An 18,759-nucleotide genomic window follows, 5' to 3' on the forward strand; every position below is an offset into this window, starting at 1 on the left:
AGTGGGTCAATCAGTGCTGGCCTTGGGGATGGGTAATGAATGCTGGCCTTGCCCACAATGTCCCAGCCATGGGGCAGTGGTGGTGGGACGGTGCAGTGAGGATATGGTCTCCCTGGCGAGAGGGTGTCAAGGGCTGGGACGGTCAGGTGGGTGAGTCTCTCTGGGGCAACTGCTGATCGATGCCTCCCTCTCCCCTCACCCACCCCCCCCCCCCCCCCCCCCCCCCCCACTGGCTGATCGGACTCCCAGAGGAGACGTCCTTCGAGGCTGGCCTGAAGATTCAGATCCACACACAGGATGAGCCTCCCTACATCCACGAGCTGGGCTTTGGGGTGGCACCAGGCTTCCAGACCTTCGTCTCCACCCAGGAGCAGCGGGTAGAGGTCTTGTCCAGTTTGCAGCGCGCTGCTCGATGCTGTCTGCTCTCTCTGTCTGCCTCCCGATCCATGCCCATCACACACCCGCCCCCTCTCGGTCCCCCAGCACACACCCACACCTGGACCATCCCTCCGGCACACACCCGCCCCCTCTCTGTCCCCCAGCACACACCCGCCCCCGATCCATCCCCTACACCTGCCCCCTCTCTGTCCCAACAGAATGAACCACCTCATGGCTCAGGGTCACACGGTGGGAGGGAATGGGGCAGCAGAATCCTGGAAATTTACAACACTGGAGGCCCTTTGGCCCTTCATAACCATTCTAGTTGTACTGGAGTTCTGCAGTCTGACCCCACCCTCCAGCACTGGGTCTGTAGCAGGTGACGGCTCTTCAGACCCCAGTATGTGCAATGTGACGGGGGTTTCTGTCTCTCCCGCCCTTTCTGCCCATGGCCCTCATTGTTTTACGCTCATTTGTCTCCCCTCAGTCTCCTCTGTTCCAGGGAAAGCAACCCAGTCTTTCGTCATGGCTACAATTGCCTGCTACAGGCAAGTTCCCCTCTGCACGCTCTCCAGACGATTGCACCTCTCCTGCAGTGTGCTGACCAGAACTGTATGTAGTAGCTGAGCTGTGGCCCCACTGTTGTTCACAGTTCCAGCATAACCTCCCTGCTCTTGCATTCCATACGTCAGCTAATGAAGGCCTGTTGGCCTTTATAACCTCATTATTCACCTGTCCTGTAAGGATCTGTGGGTGTCCACTCCAAGGTCGCTCCTCCCCTACCCCATTCATTGTTGCACTTCCCCAGATGCATCACCTTGCATTTATCAACTTACTGACCAGATCGTCTGTATCCTCCTTTAGTCGAAAGTCTCCTCCTTACTGTCACCCACATGGCCTATTTTTAGATCATCTGCAAACTTTTGCATCGTGCCCCCTATGCTAATGTCTAATTTATTCGGCAAATGTCAAGGGCTTGAGTCCTCAGCCGTGGAATTCCACAGGCAACAGCCCTCCGCCCAGAAACCATTCCCCTTCCCTTCCTGCCCCAGGGTCTATTTTGGATCCGATTTGCCCCTCCCTTCTCCCCCATGGGCTTTTACCTTCTTGGACCTGGTCAAAAGCCTGGCTGAAATTCGGGTAGATCACCTCGAGAGCCCTGCCCTCATTGGCCCTCTGCAAAGAGTGCAGTTGTTGTTCAGCAGAAGGCTGTAGGGGCAATCTTTCTCTGTCTCCACCCCTCCAGATACTCTACCTTCCACCTCCGTGGGGTGACTGCAGGGTGACCAGCTTGAACTCCGGTTTCTTCAGTACCTACAGTATCACGGCCTGCAGGATCGACTGTGAGACGCGCTATCTGGTGGAGAACTGTAACTGTCGCATGGTGCATATGCCAGGTACAGTGGGAGGGGGATATCCCTGACTCCCACCAACCTTGCCCCAGCGTCTGTCAGCCCTGAACTTGTCCCGATCTCCTAGAGACCCAACACCCTCGTGACCCCTTCCCGACCTCCCTGAGACCCAGCCCTTTCCTGATGATCTCCTGACCTCCCCAAGCCCCAATAACCAGGGTAGATAGAGGGGGACCGGTGGATGTAGTATACTTAGATTTCTAGAGGCATTGGATAAGGTGCCACATGTTGACTGCACAAGAGTGGAAGGAGAGAGCGTCTTGGACTGACCTTGTAAGTAAAGCATATGGAATAAATGGGCTATTTTCGGATTGGCAATCAGTGACCAGTGGGGTGTAATGGAGGTCAGCGCTGGCGCCTCGACTCTTAGTGACTTGGATGAGGGCATCGAGCTAAATTTGCTGATGATACAATGATAGGTGGGTTAGCAAGAGGAGGACTAAGTGAGTGGGGTGGAAGTTGGCAGGTGGAGTATAATGGGAAAATGTGAGGTTATCCACTCCGGAAGGAAGAGCGACAAAAGAAGTTATTTAAATGGAGACTACAAAATGTGGTAACAGCGATCAGGAGGTCATGGTGCATGAAACACAAAGGCTGGCGAGCAGCCACAGTGAGTAATCAAGAAGGCTGGTAGAATGTTGGCTTTTATTTCAGGGATGTGGGGTAAAAAAGGAGGGAAGTTTTGATACAACTTCACCGGGTGTTGGTGAGACGGCCCCTGGGGTTCTGTGGACTGCTGTATTCTCTGTGTTTGTGGGCTTGCACTGGAGGCCGTGCAGAGAAGGGCCCCAGTCCATCCCCGGGGTGGAGAGGTCAGTGGGTGTCGAGAGTTGGGCTGATACTCAGTGGAATTGGGAAGAATGAGAGGGGATCTTGTTGAGACATACAGGAGGGGGGATTGTCAGGGTGGGAGTGTGTTCCCCCCACTGGGAGTATCTAGAACAGGGGGCACTTGTTCAGGATGATGGTGTGCTGACTTTGGCATCTCTCCTGGAGAGCTGTGGAGGCGGAATCACTGAATATATCCAAGGAGAGAGTTGAGGGGAATGGGGAGAGAGCAGGGAAGTGGTGCTGTGGTCAGTGAGGGGGCAGACTCCAGGCTCCTGTTGTCTTTTGTGTTCAACCACTCCTGTCCAAGACCTGACCTCCCTGCGCATCAAACTCTGAATATTCCAACATCCCAACCTCTGACCTCCACCAGAATCACCTCCTGGCCTCTCCTTGACCTCCTTATAAAATGGCCCAAAGCCCCTACCTCCTGCTGGTACTCTGACCCCTGCTCACCCCTCCACCCTGCTGATCTCTCAGTCTGCGTTACTCACTGCTCCTGGAACCCTGACCCCCTCCAGTTGGGATTCCCCCTCTCCTTGATCCCAACCCTCCCTCCCGACCTCCCAACCCTAGCCCCCTGACTAGAATGGCTGAGTTTCTGGGGTGTGTTATCTGGCGCTGTATAAATGCAGACTGTTGTTGTTGAGGACCTCGAGCGTCCTGGGACTCTGGAAAGCCTCTGAAGCAGCCTGCTCTCTCCGCCAGGTAACGCGGATGTCTGCACTCCCGAACAGTACAAGAACTGTGCTGACCCAGCTCTAGGTGAGTCAGGGGTAGCCCATTCGGCCTCTTGCTGCTGCTCCCCCCATTCGATAATGTCACAGCCGACCTCCCCTGCACTCACCTCACACCCCTCGATTCCTTGAATATACCAGCTCTATCCATCTCAATGTCTCCACAGCCCTTGAGGGAGAGAGTTCCGAAGATTCACCACCCTCAGGGTGAAGACACTTCTCCTTTCTGGAACATAGAACATTACAGCACAGTACAGGCCCTATGGCCCACGATGTGCCCACATTTTATCCTGCTCTAAGATCTATCTAACCCTTCCCTCCCACATAGCCCTCCATTTTTCTATCATTCATGTGTCTATCTGAAAGTCTCTTAAATGTCCCTAATGTATCTGCCTCCAACACCTCTGCCAGCAGTGCGTTCCACACACCCACCACTCTGTGTAACAAACAAAAACGTACCTCTGACAACCCCCTTATACCTTCCTCCAGTCACCTTAAAATTATGTCCCCTCGTGTGAGCCATTTTCGCCCTAGGAAAATGTCTCTGACTGTCCACTCGATCTATGCCTCTTATCATCTTGTACACCTCTATCAAGTCATCTCTCATCCTCCTTCTCTCCAAAGAGAAAAGCCCTAGCTCACTCAACCTATCCTCGTAAGATGTGCTCTCCAATCCAGGCAGCATCCTGGTAAATGTCCTGTGCACCCTCTCTAAAGCTTCCACATCCTTCCTATAATGAGGCGACCAGAACTGAACACAATATTCCAAAGATTTGTTGAGCTGTAACATCACCTCGCGGCTCTTGAACTCAATACCCCGACTAATGAAGGTCAACACACCATCCGCCTTCTTAACAACCCTATTGACCTGTGCGGCAACCTTGAGGGATCTATGGACGTGGACCCCAAGATCCCTCTGTTCCTCGACATTGCTAAGAGTCCTGCCGTTAACCTTGTATTCTGCCTTCAAATTCGATCTTCCAAAGTGTATCACTTCACACTTTTCCGGGTTGAATTCCATCTGCCACTTCTCAGCCCGGCTCTGCATCCTATCAATGTCCTGTTGTGATATACAGCAACCTTCCACACAATCCACAACACCACCAACCTTCGTGCCATCAGCAAACTTACTAACCCACCCTTCCACATCCTCATCCAAGTCATTTATAAAAATCACAAAGAGCGGGGGTCCCAGAACAGATCCCTGAGGAACACCACTGGTCACTGACCTCCAGGCAGAATACACTCCATCTACAACCACCCTCTGTCTTCTATGGGTGAGCCAATTCTGAATCCACACAGTCAAGTTTCCCTGGATTCCATGCCTCCTGACTTTCTGAATGAGCCTTCCATGAGGAACCTTATCAAACGCCTGACCTGAATGGTGACTCCTCACTGGAGTCATAGAGTTATACAGCACGGAAACAGGCCCTTTGGTCTAACTGGTCCAGGCTGAACAAGATTCCCACCTAAGCTAGTCCCAGTTGCCTGCGTTTGTCCATATCCCTCTAAACCTTTCCTACCCACGTACCTGCCCAAGTACCTTTTAAATGTTGTTAATGTACCTGCCTCAATCACTTCCTCTGGCAGCTCGTTCCATATACGGACCACCCTCTGGGTGAAAAAGTTGCCCCTCGGGCTCCTATTAAGTATTTCCCCTCTCACCTTAAACCTATGCCCTCTAATTCTTGATTCCCCAACCCTGGGAAAAAGATTGTGTGCATTCACCTTATTTATGCCCCTCATGATTTTATACACCTCCATAAGATCACCCCTCAGTTTCCTACGCTCCAATGTGAAAAGTCCCAACCAGCTCAACCTCTCTCCATAAGTCAGTCCCTTGAGTCCTGGCAACATCCTCGTAAATCTCCTCTGTACTCTTTCCAGCTTAGTGGTATCTTTCCTGTAGCAGGGTCATTCTGAGACTGTTGCCCCTGGTTCTGGTCACCTCTGTCTGGGGGAAACATCCTCTCCACGTCCAGCCTGTTGATGCCTGTAGGGAGTGTTGTGTGTGTCCACGAGGTCCCCTCTCACTCCTCCAGACTCCAGAGAGTACAGGCGCTGTCTGCGTAATCTCTCTCGTACAACAAGCCTTCTACCCCAGTGCCTGATCCACACCCTTGACGAGCAGCCTTGGGTCCTCGCTGGGTGAGCCCCCTGGCCCGTGCTGGGAGCTCACTGCCCCCTTCCCCCCCTGCACGTGATCACCCCACCCGATACCTTGCTGGGGCAGTCCAACAATGATGCAGCCATCGAAAGAACGTCTCACCTCTCGGGGTTGGGCCGCAAGGGTCTGAGGGGTTAGTCGGATCAGGACCGCTGTCCCTTCGCCCGGAGACATGAGCTGCCTGGTCAGGGGTTCGTCAAAGATCCACCTGCCCACGTGCTGATTTATCACATTCACCCCTCCCACAATGTCTGAGCCTCTGTCTCCACACCTAAGCTCTTGGTCTCCATGTGAACTGTGGGCGGGGAGGTACATCGCCTTCCGAAACACTCCTGCTGTTCCCAATGTTCACCCCACTTCCCACTCGCTCCCTGGTTTTCTGCGTCTGCCTCTCCCCCTTCTTCACAATCCCTCCATTTCTTCTACCCTCTCCTCCAGCTCCTCATTCCATCCTTTTTCTTTCTGTCTGTTTTTTGTGTGTGCCTCTCCCTCTCTCTCTCACTCCACCCTGACTCACACCCCCCAGATTCCCCCCCCCCCCCCCCCAACTTCATCCCTCTCCCTCCCTCGCGTTTCATTCCACTGTCTCTGACACCATTTCCCTGGTCCATCCTCTTCCATCCCCCCGTGTTCCCATCCTTTCTCCATGCCCTCCCTGCGATTCCCAATTACACTCTTTCCATCTCTACACTTCTCCTTCTGTCTCTTTTTCACTTCCCCCTGTGCCTGGTCTATCTTTTCTCTCTCCGCCATCCATCTCGCCCTCCGTTTCTCAATCCTTTGCTCTCTTTATTTCCACCCTCCCAGTCCCTCCATCTCCCCGTCCCCCTCCCTGCCTCACTCCATTCTCTTTACCGTCTCTCCCACTCTGCTTTCTTCCTTTCCCTGTAACCCCTCTCTGTCATCCTCTCCTTCCCTTCTAATCTCCATCTGTCTGTCCCTCCTTCTCTCCCCTCCATCTCTCCCTCTACTCTTAAACAGACCTCTTGTATGATAAACCCTTGACCTCACAACCTACCTCCTTATGACCTTGCACCTTATTGTCTGCCTGCACTGCACTTTCTCTGCAACTGTAACACTTTATTCTGCATTCTGTTATTGCTTTTCCCTTGTACTGCCTCGAAGTACTTATGTTTTGAAGCTATCTGTATGGATGGCAGCAAAACAAAGTTTTTCTGTATCTCAGTTCATGTGACAATAATAAACCAATTTCCTCCATCTCCTCTGTCTTGCTCTCTCTGTCTCTCTGCTTCTGCCTGTCACTGCCTGTCTCTCTGTACTCCTCACCCTTTCCCAGAGTTTCTGGTGGAACAGGACAGTAAGTACTGCCTGTGTGAGACCCCGTGTAACGTGACACGATTTGGGAAGGAGATTTCCATGGTGAAGATTCCCAGCAAAGCCTCGGCAAAATTCCTCGCCAAAAAATTTAATAAAACAGAACAATACATAGCGTGAGTATCTGCACAGGGCAGGGGCACCCGTTACTGGGAGCAGGAGGATGTCTGGAGGTGAGGGGGAGAAGGATGAACAAGGAGAGCTGGGATGGAGTGATGTCCAAAGGGAGGGGAGAGAGGAGGGGCTGGGGGGGTGGGGAACCACAGGGAAAGGGTGAGGGGATGAAGCCAAGATGATGAGAACGGAGGAGGACATTGGTGGAGGGAGGGGAGAGGGAGGGAGGTGGGAGGATGGGTGAGGGAGGAGGAGGACATTGGTGGAGGGAGGGGAGAGGGAGGGAGGTAGGAGGATGGGTGAGGGAGGAGGAGGACATTGGTGGAGGGAGGGGAGAGGGAGGGAGGTAGGAGGATGGGTGAGGGAGGAGGAGGACATTGGTGGAGGGAGGGGAGAGGGAGGGAGGTAGGAGGATGGGTGAGGGAGGAGGAGGACATTGGTGGAGGGAGGGGAGAGGGAGGGAGGTAGGAGGATGGGTGTGAGGGAGGAGGAGGACATTGGTGGAGGGAGGGAGGTGGGGCAGGAGATGAGGAAGAGGAGGGGGTAAGGAGGTGAGATGGGGATGGAGGAGGAAGGGGTGGAGGGGGAGTCTCACTCACTACATCCACTCTCTAGGGAGAACATTCTGGTTCTGGACATTTTCTTTGAGGCCCTCAACTATGAGACCATCGAGCAGAAGAAAGCCTACGAAATGGCCGGGCTGCTGGGTGAGCCTCTCTCTTCCTCTTCCTCCCTCTTCCTCTTCCATCCCCTCCCTGGGACCTCCGGTCAACTGGATGAGTGAACCCTTCAGCTTCTGGCTCTGCTTCTTTCCCGGACCCTCCCTCAACTGAAGCCCCCCATTCCCGTTTTGTCCGTCACACCAGCCAGGACGAAGCAACCCAATTGATTGGCTCCTTGTCCCCCTCCCTGAACGCTCCCTATCCCCTCTCCCACCAGCACACCGCGACGCAGTGTTTCACCCAGGCTGCTCCGACAGCACCTCCCAAACCTGGGAAAGCAGGGGAACACCACCGCCCACAGGTTCCCCTCCCAGTCACCCTGACTGGGAAATGTATCACTGTTCCTTCAGCATCACTGGGTCTGAATCCTGGAGCAACACACAAAGTGCTGGAGGAACTCAGCGGGTCGAGCAACATCTGTGGAGGGAAATGGACAGTCAACGTTTTGGGACAAGACCCTTCACCTGGACTCTTCCTGCATCTCGACCCGAAACGCTGACTGCCCATTTCCCTCCACAGATGCTGCCTGACCCGCTGAGTTCCTCCAGCACCTCTTCTGTTGCTCTAGATTCCAGCATCTGCTATCTCTTGTGTCTCTGCCTAAATCCTGGAACTCCTTCCCCAGAACCACTTCAATGAGAAGAGGAGGAGGCCATTCAGCCCCTCGAGGTAGCTGGCAGCCTGACCTGTTCCTAAAGGTGCCTCCAGAAGCCGTGGTTTGGTCACGGTCTGGTGATGAAATGACTGGCAGATTCCTCCTCCCCCCTTCAGTTAGGGGTCACCCCTGCAGGTCACAGGTTCCTGACCCTCACGCAGAGATGGACCGCTCCCCCCCCCCACCCCCACCACAACCCGCAGTGTCTCTCAGCCCACGCTTCTCCTGCAATGCAGGAAATGCAACAACAAGCAACAAACAGCGTCCTGCGGCGTTGCTGCTGCCCTGACCCTCTGATCCCACTCCCCCCAGCTCCACCCCCTCAGTGACCTTCCCTCCCTCGGCCTCCTCGACTGTCAGATTCCAAGCACAGAGTCGGCTGGTTGCCCCGTGTGCTGATCACTGACCCTGGGCTGTTTCTCTTCCAGGTGACATTGGGGGTCAGATGGGCTTGTTCATTGGAGCCAGTATTTTAACCATCCTGGAAATTTTTGACTATTTATACGAGGTAAGAGCTGGCTGGAGCCGTGTTTCTGTGACAGACTGTGTGAAATGTTGAGCTCACCTACACTCTGCATAGACCTTCCTGGCCTCCCGGTCACCTGCCATTTCAACTCCCCTTTCCCCACACCGAGGTGTCTGTCCTCGGCCTCCTCCACTGCCAGGGTGGGACCCAACATAAACTGGAGGAACAACGTCTCGTGTTCTGCCTGGTGTGAACACTGAATTATCCGACCAGGTAACCCACACTCCCCGTGCTCCGTTTCCTCCCCCGGGTCCACCTCCCCTACCCCTGTAACTAGTGTCATCCCCCTGCCCCAGCTGCTTCCATCTACTCACCATCCCTCCCCTATCTAGTTCTACTCATCGCCTTCCTTACCCCTCCCTTCCATGCCCCCACCCAGCTCTATCTGCCTATCATCCCCCTCCTCACCTGCATCCACCTATTACCCGCCAGCTCCTGCCTCACCACCCCCCCCCCCCCCCCCCCCCCCCCCCCACCTCTGCCTTCACGGACACTGCCTGACCCTCTGAGTCCCTCCAGCAGTTTGACTCCCCCCGAGCCCCATCCTGACCAGCTTCTGTTTCCGACCTTCAGGTTTTTAAAGACAAAATATCGAGTTACATGAAGCGCAGGAAGAGGCCGAAGAGGAGCCACTCGGACAACCTGGTAACGACACAGTGCCCCTCCACACATACAAGTACATGTGACTGACATCATCACCCACATACGTGCATGGACACACGTCTGCACATGTATAAGCAAATACAGATACACATACACATACATTCACATACATATCCACGCACATATACAAATCCCGACATCTGTACATAAAGCATTCCCGTGCAAGTAAACACTTACATTTTAAATTAAATTATACACACATGGATATACAGTCAAATACACACTCATACAAACACACCTGTGCTGCTGTGGGAATATGTACACGTGTGTTCACAAGTATACAGGAGGCAGCTGTGATACGTTGACACTGGTTATTTCAAAATAGGCTGTTTCTGGGCAGTGTCTGAATGAACAGTGTCAGGACCAGGCACTGTCTGTGCACTGTCTGAACAAACTGGGTTGGGGCAGTGTCTGGACACAGCGTCTGGCTGCAGCATCTGGCCTCAGCGTCTGGACAGCCACCCCAGCCCCTGTAATGTGTGGCCCTCCCTTTCAGAGCACCTGTGACACGCTGCGGAGCCACTCGGACAGTTTGGGCTTCACCCCCAACATGCTGCCCCGTCACTCCACCCTGGGTAACTTCGAGGAGTTTGCCTGCTGACGGCGCCAGGAGCAGTGGGAGAGGCGGACGGGGCACGGCAGAGAGAGGAGAAACACCGCAGCTCGCCGCCCAGAGATAAACCGGACCGAGGAGACGTGGCGGAGACCAGGGACTGACTGCTGACCCTCTCACCGGACAGCATGTGGGATGTGCCCACCTAACCACCGCCTCTGGTCTCCACCCCTCAGACTCTTGCAGTGCCACTGGTAAATATTGCTGTAATTACTGTACAGAAGACACACCTATCAATTCCCCCCACCCAAACTGTCCAAAGTCCTGGTTCCACCAGCTCCACCTCTCAGGAGAACCCGTCATCGCTGTGAAGACTGGGCCCACCCCTCTCGAGGGCAGGACGGAGCGTGGGCATCGGATCGAGGCCTCTGGCTCGCAGATGCAGATGGGCATCTTGTTCTCTGGGGGTCGGGCACTTGCGGGTCTCCTCCCTCGCTCCCTCCGGCTACCTCGCCTCTCGGCACAGGACAGCACGGGTTCGATTCCAGGACGAGGAGGTGCTGGGACAGAACGATCCAACCCCAGGCCTGGTCGGTCACCCTGCTGTACGCCTCCTCCCCTCAGCTGCACTCTGCCCCAGCCTGGGGCAGGGAGGAGCTGGGTGAAGGCTGACCTCCGCCTGAGGGTCGGGATCAAAGGCCAGCTCTGTCCACTATCTCTGGCTGGGGTCTCTGCGAACGGAGCCCAGGACTTACAGATTCACGATGCACGGACTGGGAATGAGATCACCCCATCGTTTAATGGTTCCGGAGATCAGAACCTGCCTTGGGTGGCTCAAGAGTGCCTGTGGGTCAAGGCCCATTGGGACATTTGGAGGGTGAACTTTCCCAGTTCGACTCCGGGGCTGCTGCACCTGAGAGGATAAAACGGGGAAGTGGGAAGGGAGGGACCCCAGTGTGACTGAGTTTTGTGTGTGTGTGTGTGTGTGTGTGTGTGTGTTTATAAGAGTGAGTGAGTGAGTCGTGGTCATGCAGCGAGCTCACCACACCCACACCTGCCCATTTTATCTGTCTGTCTATTTATTTATCTATTTATTTGTTTATTTATTAATTAATTGTCACGTGTACCACAATACAGTGTAAAACACTGATTTGCATACCATCCATGCAGATAAGTACATTGAGGTTGTAGAAAGAAAACAGAATATAGTGTTACAGTTACAGAGAAAGTGCAGTGCAGGCAGACAGTGTGCAAGGGCCACAATGAGTTAGATTGGGGGATTCAGAGTTTGTCTTTAGCATATGAGAGGCTGTTGAAGAGTCTGATAACATCAGGATGGAAGCTGTCCTTGAGCCCGGTGGTATGTGCTTTCAGGCTTTTGTATCTTCTGCCTGAGGGGAGGGGGGAGAAGAGAGAATGTCCGGGGTGGGTGGGGTCTTTGATTATGTTGGCTGCTTTACCAAGACAGCAGGAAGTGTTGACAGAGTCCATGGAGGGGAGGCTGGTTTCCGTGATGTGCTGAGCTGTGTCCCTAGATAGATGGACTGAAGTGTGTTTACTTAAATGCAAGAAGTGTCAGGAATAAGGGAGATGAACTGAGGGCTTGGATAAGTATGGGGGACTATGATAGCGTGGCTATTACTGAGACGTGGCTGACGTCAGGAGAGGAGTGGATATTGAATATTCCTGGTTTTCGGTGTTTTAAGAGGGATAGGGAAGGGGGGAAAAGAGGGGGAGGGGTGGCGATAGTGGTCAGGGACACTGTTACGGCTGTGGAAAAGATGGATGTTGTAGAAGGATCATCTCTAGAGTCCGTATGGGTGGAATTAAGGAACAAGAAAGGAGCAGTTACTCTACTAGGAGTATTCTATAGGCCCCCCGGTAGCGGTAGAGATATAGAGGAGCAGATTGGCAGGCAGTGTTTGGAGAGAAGCAGAAATAACAGGGTTGTTATAATGGGAGACTTCAACTTCCCAAATATAGACTGGAACCTGCTTAGTGCCAAAGGTTTAGATGGGACAGAATTTGTTAAGTGTGTCCAGGAGGGATTCCTGACGCAGTATGTTGACAGGCCGACTAGAGGGAATGCCGTGTTAGATCTAGTTTTAGGAAATGAACCGGGACAGGTGAAGGATCTATTGGTGGGTGAGCATTTGGGGGACAGTGACCATTGCTCCATAACCTTTAAAATTGTCATGGACAGGGACAGGTGCAGAGAGGACAAGAGGTTTTTCAATTGGGGAAGGGCGAACTACAAGGCTATAAGGAGAGAACTTGGGAGTGTAAATTGGGATGTCCTTTTTGAAGGAAAATGTACCATGGGGATGTGGTCGATGTTCAGGGATCTTATGCAGGATGTTAGGGATAAATATGTCCCGGTGAGGCAGAGAAGGAATGGCAGGGTGAAGGAACCGTGGGTGACCAGAGAGGTGGAACGACTTGTTAGGGAGAAGAAGGTAACATACGTGAGGTATAAGCAGCAAGGTTCAGACAGGGCCCGTGAGGAATATAGGGTAGCGAGGAAGGAACTTAAGAAAGGGCTGAGGAGAGCTAGAAGGGGACATGAAAAGGCTTTGGCTAGTAGGGTTAAGGAAAATCCCAAGGCCTTTTTCAAGTACGTGAAGGGTAGGAGGATGGCTAGGGTAAAGGTAGGTCCGATTAAGGACAAAGGTGGGAGAATTTGCCTGGAGGCGGCGGAAGCGGGAGAAGTTCTCAATGAGTACTTCTCTTCGGTATTCACCAGGGAGAGGGGTCTTGATGATGCGGAAGGGAATGCTGGTAGGGGTAATGTTCTCGAGGTTGTTGATATCAAGAGAGAGGATGTGTTGAAGTTGTTAAATAATATTAAGACAGATAAATCTCTGGGGCCTGACGGGATTTTCCCCAGGCTGCTTTGAGAGGCTAGGGAGGAGATTGCTGAACCGCTGGTAAGGATCTTTGAGTCCTCGTTGTCTACGGGGGTGGTGCCGGAGGATTGGAGGGTTGCGAATGTGGTCCCCTTGTTCAAAAAAGGTAATAGGGATAGGCCACGGAATTATAGACCAGTGAGTCTCACGTCTGTGGTGGGTAAGCTGTTAGAAAGGATTCTAAGGGATAGGATTTATGAACACCTTGAGAATCATGGACTGATTAGGGACAGCCAGCATGGCTTTGTGAAGGGAAGATCTTGCCTCACAAGCCTGATAGAGTTCTTTGAGGAGGTGACCAGGAAGATTGATGAGGGCAGTGTGGTGGATGTGGTTTACATGGATTTTAGTAAGGCGTTTGATAAGGTTCCTCATGGTAGGCTTCTTCAGAAGGTCAGAGGCCGAGGGATCCAAGGAAGCTTGGCTGTGTGGATTAGGAATTGGCTTGCATGTAGAAAGCAGAGGGTTGTGGTGGAAGGAGTGCCCTCGGATTGGAAGGCAGTGACTAGTGGTGTCCCGCAGGGATCGGTTCTGGGACCTCTACTTTTTGTGATATTTATAGATGACTTAGATGAGGGGGTGGAGGGCTGGGTTAGTAAGTTTGCGGACGACACTAAGATAGGCGGTGTTGTGAACAGTGTGGAGGGCTGTCGGAGCTTACAGAGGGATATTGATAGGATGCAGAGCTGGGCTGACAAGTGGCAGATGGAGTTCAATGCGGAGAAGTGTGAGGTGGTACACTTTGGAAGGACAAACTCCAGGGCAGAGTACTGGGTGAATGGCAAGGTACTTGGCAGTGTGGAGGAGCAGAGGGATCTGGGGGTTCATATTCACAGTTCATTGAAAGTTGCCTCACAGGTGGAAAGAGCAGTTAAGAAGGCCAATGGGATGTTGGCTTTCATAAGTCGCGCGATTGAGTTTAAGAGCCGCGAGGTTATGATGCAGCTTTACAAAACTCTAGTTAGGCCACACTTAGAGTACTGTGTTCAGTTCTGGTCGCCTCATTATAGGAAGGATGTGGAGGCGTTGGAGAGGGTGCAGAGGAGATTTACCAGGATGCTGCCTGGATTGGAGAGTATTGAATATGAGGAGAGGCTTAAGGTGCTAGGGCTTTATTCACTGGAAAGGAGGAGGATGAGGGGAGACATGATAGAGGTATATAAAATATTGAGAGGAATAGATAGAGTAGACAGTCAGCGCTTCCTTCCCAGGGCACCAATGCTCAAGACGAGAGGTCATGGCTTTAAGGTTATGGGTGGGAGGTTCAGGGGAGATGTCAGAGGGAGGTTTTTCACCCAAAGAGTGGTTGGTGCATGGAATGCACTGCCTGGGGTGGTGGTGGTGGAGGCAGATACATTGAACAGGTTCAAGAGCTTGTTGGATAGGCATATGGAGGAACGTGAGATAGAGGGATATGCGGGAGGAAGGGGTTAGGTAATGTGAGGGTGGTCTGATGGACGGCACGACACGGTGGGCCGAAGGGCCTGTTTTGTGCTGTATGGTTCTATGGTTCTCCACCTCTGCACCGTAAGTCAGTGATCACCTCCTTCATTTTGATGACATTGAGGGACAGGTTGTCATGACACCATGTCACTGGGCTATCTCCATCTCACTGTTGTTTGAGATTCAGTCCACTGCGGTGCTGTCATCTGCAAACTTGTAGATGGAGTTAGAGCAGAATCTGGCCACGCAGTTGTGAGTGTATAGGGGGTAGAGTAGGGCACCGAGGACGCAGCCTTGTGGGGCACCAGTGTTGGGAATAATCTTCAAGTTTACAAATGACACAAAGTTGGGTGGGAGGGAGATGTGAGGAGGTTGCAGAGGTTCCAGTGAGTTTGGGTGAGTGGGCAGATTTGAAGAAATGTGAGGTTCTTAAAACAGAGTATTAACTGAGTGGTGATGACTTAGGAAGGGGAAGTGTGGGTTAGAGCTGGGGTCCATTGGTGGAGCTGCTGCTTGAATGTGCCTGTCCAGGTGGACCTCTGATCAGATCTTCATTAGTTGCACGTACATCGAAACACAGTGAAACGCATCTCTTGTGTAAAGTGTTCTGGGGCAGCCCGCAAATGTCACCACACTTCTGGTGCCAACATAGCACGCCCACAACTTCCTAACCTGTACATCTTTGGAATGTGGGAGGAAACCCACGCAGACACAAGGAGAACGTACAAACTCCTTACAGACAGCGGGGGGAATTGAACCTGGGTCGCTGGCGCTGTAATAGTGTTACACTAACTGCTACACTACTGTGCCTGTCCATGCTGGGCCCCTCCACTGGTGGTGTCAGGCTTGGCCTCAACACTGACGCAGGACCATGGTTTAATATCTCAAGAAGACAGTACATCCACTGCACACCACCTCCTCACTGCCCCTTCTGCAGTGCAACCCTCCCTCAGTGCCGTGCCCCCACCCCCACCCCCACAGTGCGCCCCTCCCTCAGTACAGTGTTTTACATAGGGGTCTGTTGTCTACCAGACACCATGGACACAGTCTGCATGTACCATCCAGATAGTGTGTTGCACAGGCAGCCGGTGTGTGTGTGTATATATATATATGTATATATAAATGGGAAACGTGTGACCTCCAAGGCTTCAGGTCAAACTGCATTAAGCAGAGCCACCCCTATCTGGGGTTTTAGGGTGAAGTTCACCGACAGGTGCAGCCCACAGTGAGATCACTTCACCCTGTGCTCAGAACCTCTCCATCCTGTCTGACTGCCACAGTCACAGCATCAGTGACATACAGTGCTGGCTGTAAGATCCACCTGCCTGGTCCTACTGTCCATCTCCCGCTCTGTGGCTACACCACATCATGTGTTCACACAGGTACAATTCTCTCCTCCCCTCCACAGTGAGTTCGCCCAGCAGTCGGCTTCAGACCCACTACCTTCTGGTTGGGAACATTTATTCTGATCTCACCACAACAAAATGCTGGAGGAACTCAGTTTTGACCTGTTGAAGGGTTTCGACAATTCCTTTCCCTCCACAGACGCTGCTTGACCTGCTGAGTTCCTCCAGCAGATTGTTGCTCCAGATTGTAGCATCTGCAGTTTCTCATGTCTCGTCTTTTATTCAGAACCCCCCCCCCCCCTTCTCATTATTGACCTCTCTGCCAAGGAAAATACGACTCTCCCCCTCCCCCCACTAGCACTGATCCCGTGACTGCTGGAAACCCTGTCCCATCCAAAGATACCCGTCCCCAGCTCATCTGACGACCTGCCCAAGTGAACGTGTCTTTATGTAGATTCCCCCCTCCCCTTGTGGTTTTCACTGGCTGCATGCAGACCCCTCAATGTTGTTTCCAACCATCTCTCATCCTTCCTGAAATATATACATAAACTATACAGAAATATATAAATATACCAGTAACACCAAACTCTGGCACATTGTGAATGTATTAATGATGTAAAGTTAATTACAGGAAATAAATTGTACATTTTAATTGGTGAGTGGGTTTGTTTGGTGATGTTCTCCCTACAACACATCCTCTGTCCGGTATTCCCAACAACATTCCCACTCATTCCAAGCGCATCTCCCTCATTCTCCTCCCTAATTGGTAAATTGCTTTATTATTGTCACATGTACCAAGACATAGTGAAAAACTTTTGTTTGCAGGTCGTCCATACAGTTCAATCCAAACAACCGTGCATTGAGGTAGTACTAGGGGAAGTGATAACCCAATACATCTTTTGAATGTTGTAATTGTAACTACTTTTGCCACTTCATCGGGCAGCTCATTCCACACACCCACCACCCTCTGAGAAAAAGTTGCCCCTCAGCTCCCTTTTAAATCTTTCTCCTCTCACTTTAAACCTATGCCCCCTAGGCTCCTCTGGGAAAAAGACTGTGGCCATCCACCTTATATACTTCCCCCATGACTTTATAAACGTCTACACCCCTCAGCCTCCTTCACTCCAGGAAAACAGTCCCGGCCTATCCAGTGTCTGTCTCTAGTCCTGGTAACATCCTTGTGAATCTGTATTGCACCCTTTCTAATTTAATGACCTCCTTCCCACGTCAGGGTGACCAGAACTGTACACAGTATTCCATGGCCTTACCAACATCTTTTACAGCTGTAACATGATGTCCCAACTGTCTTGACCAATGAAAACCAATATCTCATATCTTCTTCACCACCTTACCTACGTTATCACGTTCATGGATCCTTGGACCTGCACACCAAGGTCACCCTGTTCCTCAATTATTGTCACTTGTACCGAGGTACAGTGAAAAGCTTGTCTTACAAACCGATCGTACAGGTCAATTCATTACACAGTGCAGTTACATTGAGTCAGTACAGAGTGCACTGATGTAGTACAGGTAAAAACAATAACAGTAGTGTCACAGCCTAGGGACCTAGTATGTCCTAGTCTTCCTGAAATGTGTCACCTTCATGTCCTGGACCACTCCTTTCCCTTCTAGTGGACAATGGTTTCCCTCTCTCTCTCTGCCCAATCAACTCAATTGTCTTCAATATCTAAATCCGATCCCCCTTCATCTTCCACACTCCAGGAATACAACCGCTGTTGTCAGCTCTCCAACTTGGTGGGGTAGCCGGAACTGAATTCATAGACATGCAAATAAGAGGCCACTTGGCCCATTGTACCTACACCATCTCCTTGAGGGTTCCATCCATCCGTCCCAGGCTCTTGCTCTTTGTGTAGAGCTGTGGAAGTTATTTATCCGGCTCTCTGTTGGAAGTTATGATGCCATAACTCCCAGTCCTTGTGAAATAAACATTCTGTCAGCCTTTTTAATTCCTTTTTGGAGCTGTCCACCCACTGTTGGTGATTGCTGAAGGTGGCTTCACACAGCTCCAGACTCCTAACTGAATGAGGCTCAAATACCCACAGGTTTCTGGACATCCTGTGGGAACCTTCAACCTCCGTATGGCTGGAGGAGACAATAAGGAGTGTGGGAATGAGGGAGAGCTCAAAACGAGATAAATCCAGAGAGCAGGGGCACACCAGGAAATAGAAGATCCAGGGAGAGAGACAGAGTCATGGAGTACTACAGCACAAAAACAGGCCCTTTGGCCCATCTAGTCCATGCTGACCCGATCTTCTGCCTAATCCCATCTACCTGCATTTGGACCATATCCCTTCAAACCCCTCCCATCCATGTACCTGTCCAAACTTCTCAAGTGATACAATTGAACCCACATCCACCACTTCCGCTGGCAGCTCGTTCCACACTCGCACCACCCTCTGAGTGAAGTAGTTTCCCCTCAGATTCCCCTTAAATATTTCACCTTTCACTCTAAACCTATGACCTCTAGTTCTAGTCTCACCCAACCTGAGGGGAAAAAGCCTGCATGCATTCACCCTATCTATACCCCTCATCATTTTGTACAACTCTACAAGATCTCCCCTCATTCTCCTGCACTCCGGGGAATAAAGTCCTAACCTATTCAACCTTTCCCTGTAACTCAGGTCCTCAAGTCCTGGCAACATCCGTGTAAATTTTCTCTACACTCTTTCAAGCTTATTGATATCTTTCCTGTAGGTAGGTGACCAGAACTGCACACAACACTCTAAATTTGGCCACACCAACACCTTGTACAACTTCAACATAACATCCCAACTCCTGTACTCAATGCCCTGATTTATGAAGGCCAAAGTGCCAAAAGCTCTCTTTATGACCCTATGTACCTGTGACACCACTTTCAAGGTATGAGGGACCTGTATTCCAGCTCCCTTTGTTCTACTGCACACCTCAGAGCCCTACCATTTACTGTGCAAGTCTTACCCTGGTTTGTCCTAGA

At 51.8% G+C, this 18,759-nt stretch overlaps 1 protein-coding gene across 2 annotated transcripts in view; it reads left to right on the plus strand.

Annotated features, from left to right (window-relative positions):
* Positions 1-11,490, plus strand: part of LOC127573994 (acid-sensing ion channel 1-like) — a 30,894-nt gene extending 19,404 nt beyond the window's left edge. Inside the window, exons 3-10 of one of the 2 annotated variants that reach the window (XM_052022586.1) lie at positions 250-383; positions 1,625-1,775; positions 3,327-3,383; positions 6,820-6,973; positions 7,587-7,678; positions 8,777-8,856; positions 9,448-9,519; positions 10,034-11,490. In XM_052022586.1, the coding sequence (XP_051878546.1) occupies positions 250-383; positions 1,625-1,775; positions 3,327-3,383; positions 6,820-6,973; positions 7,587-7,678; positions 8,777-8,856; positions 9,448-9,519; positions 10,034-10,138 (845 nt within the window). In that variant the 3' untranslated portion in view covers positions 10,139-11,490. The remainder of the gene's footprint in view (positions 1-249; positions 384-1,624; positions 1,776-3,326; positions 3,384-6,819; positions 6,974-7,586; positions 7,679-8,776; positions 8,857-9,447; positions 9,520-10,033) is intronic. The other variant, XM_052022587.1, reaches the window with a different exon arrangement.
* The last annotated feature ends 7,269 nt before the right edge of the window (positions 11,491-18,759 follow it).

The sequence above is a fragment of the Pristis pectinata genome, chromosome 9 (assembly GCF_009764475.1).
Source record: "Pristis pectinata isolate sPriPec2 chromosome 9, sPriPec2.1.pri, whole genome shotgun sequence".
In the NCBI taxonomy this organism is placed as follows: Eukaryota; Metazoa; Chordata; class Chondrichthyes; order Rhinopristiformes; family Pristidae; genus Pristis; species Pristis pectinata.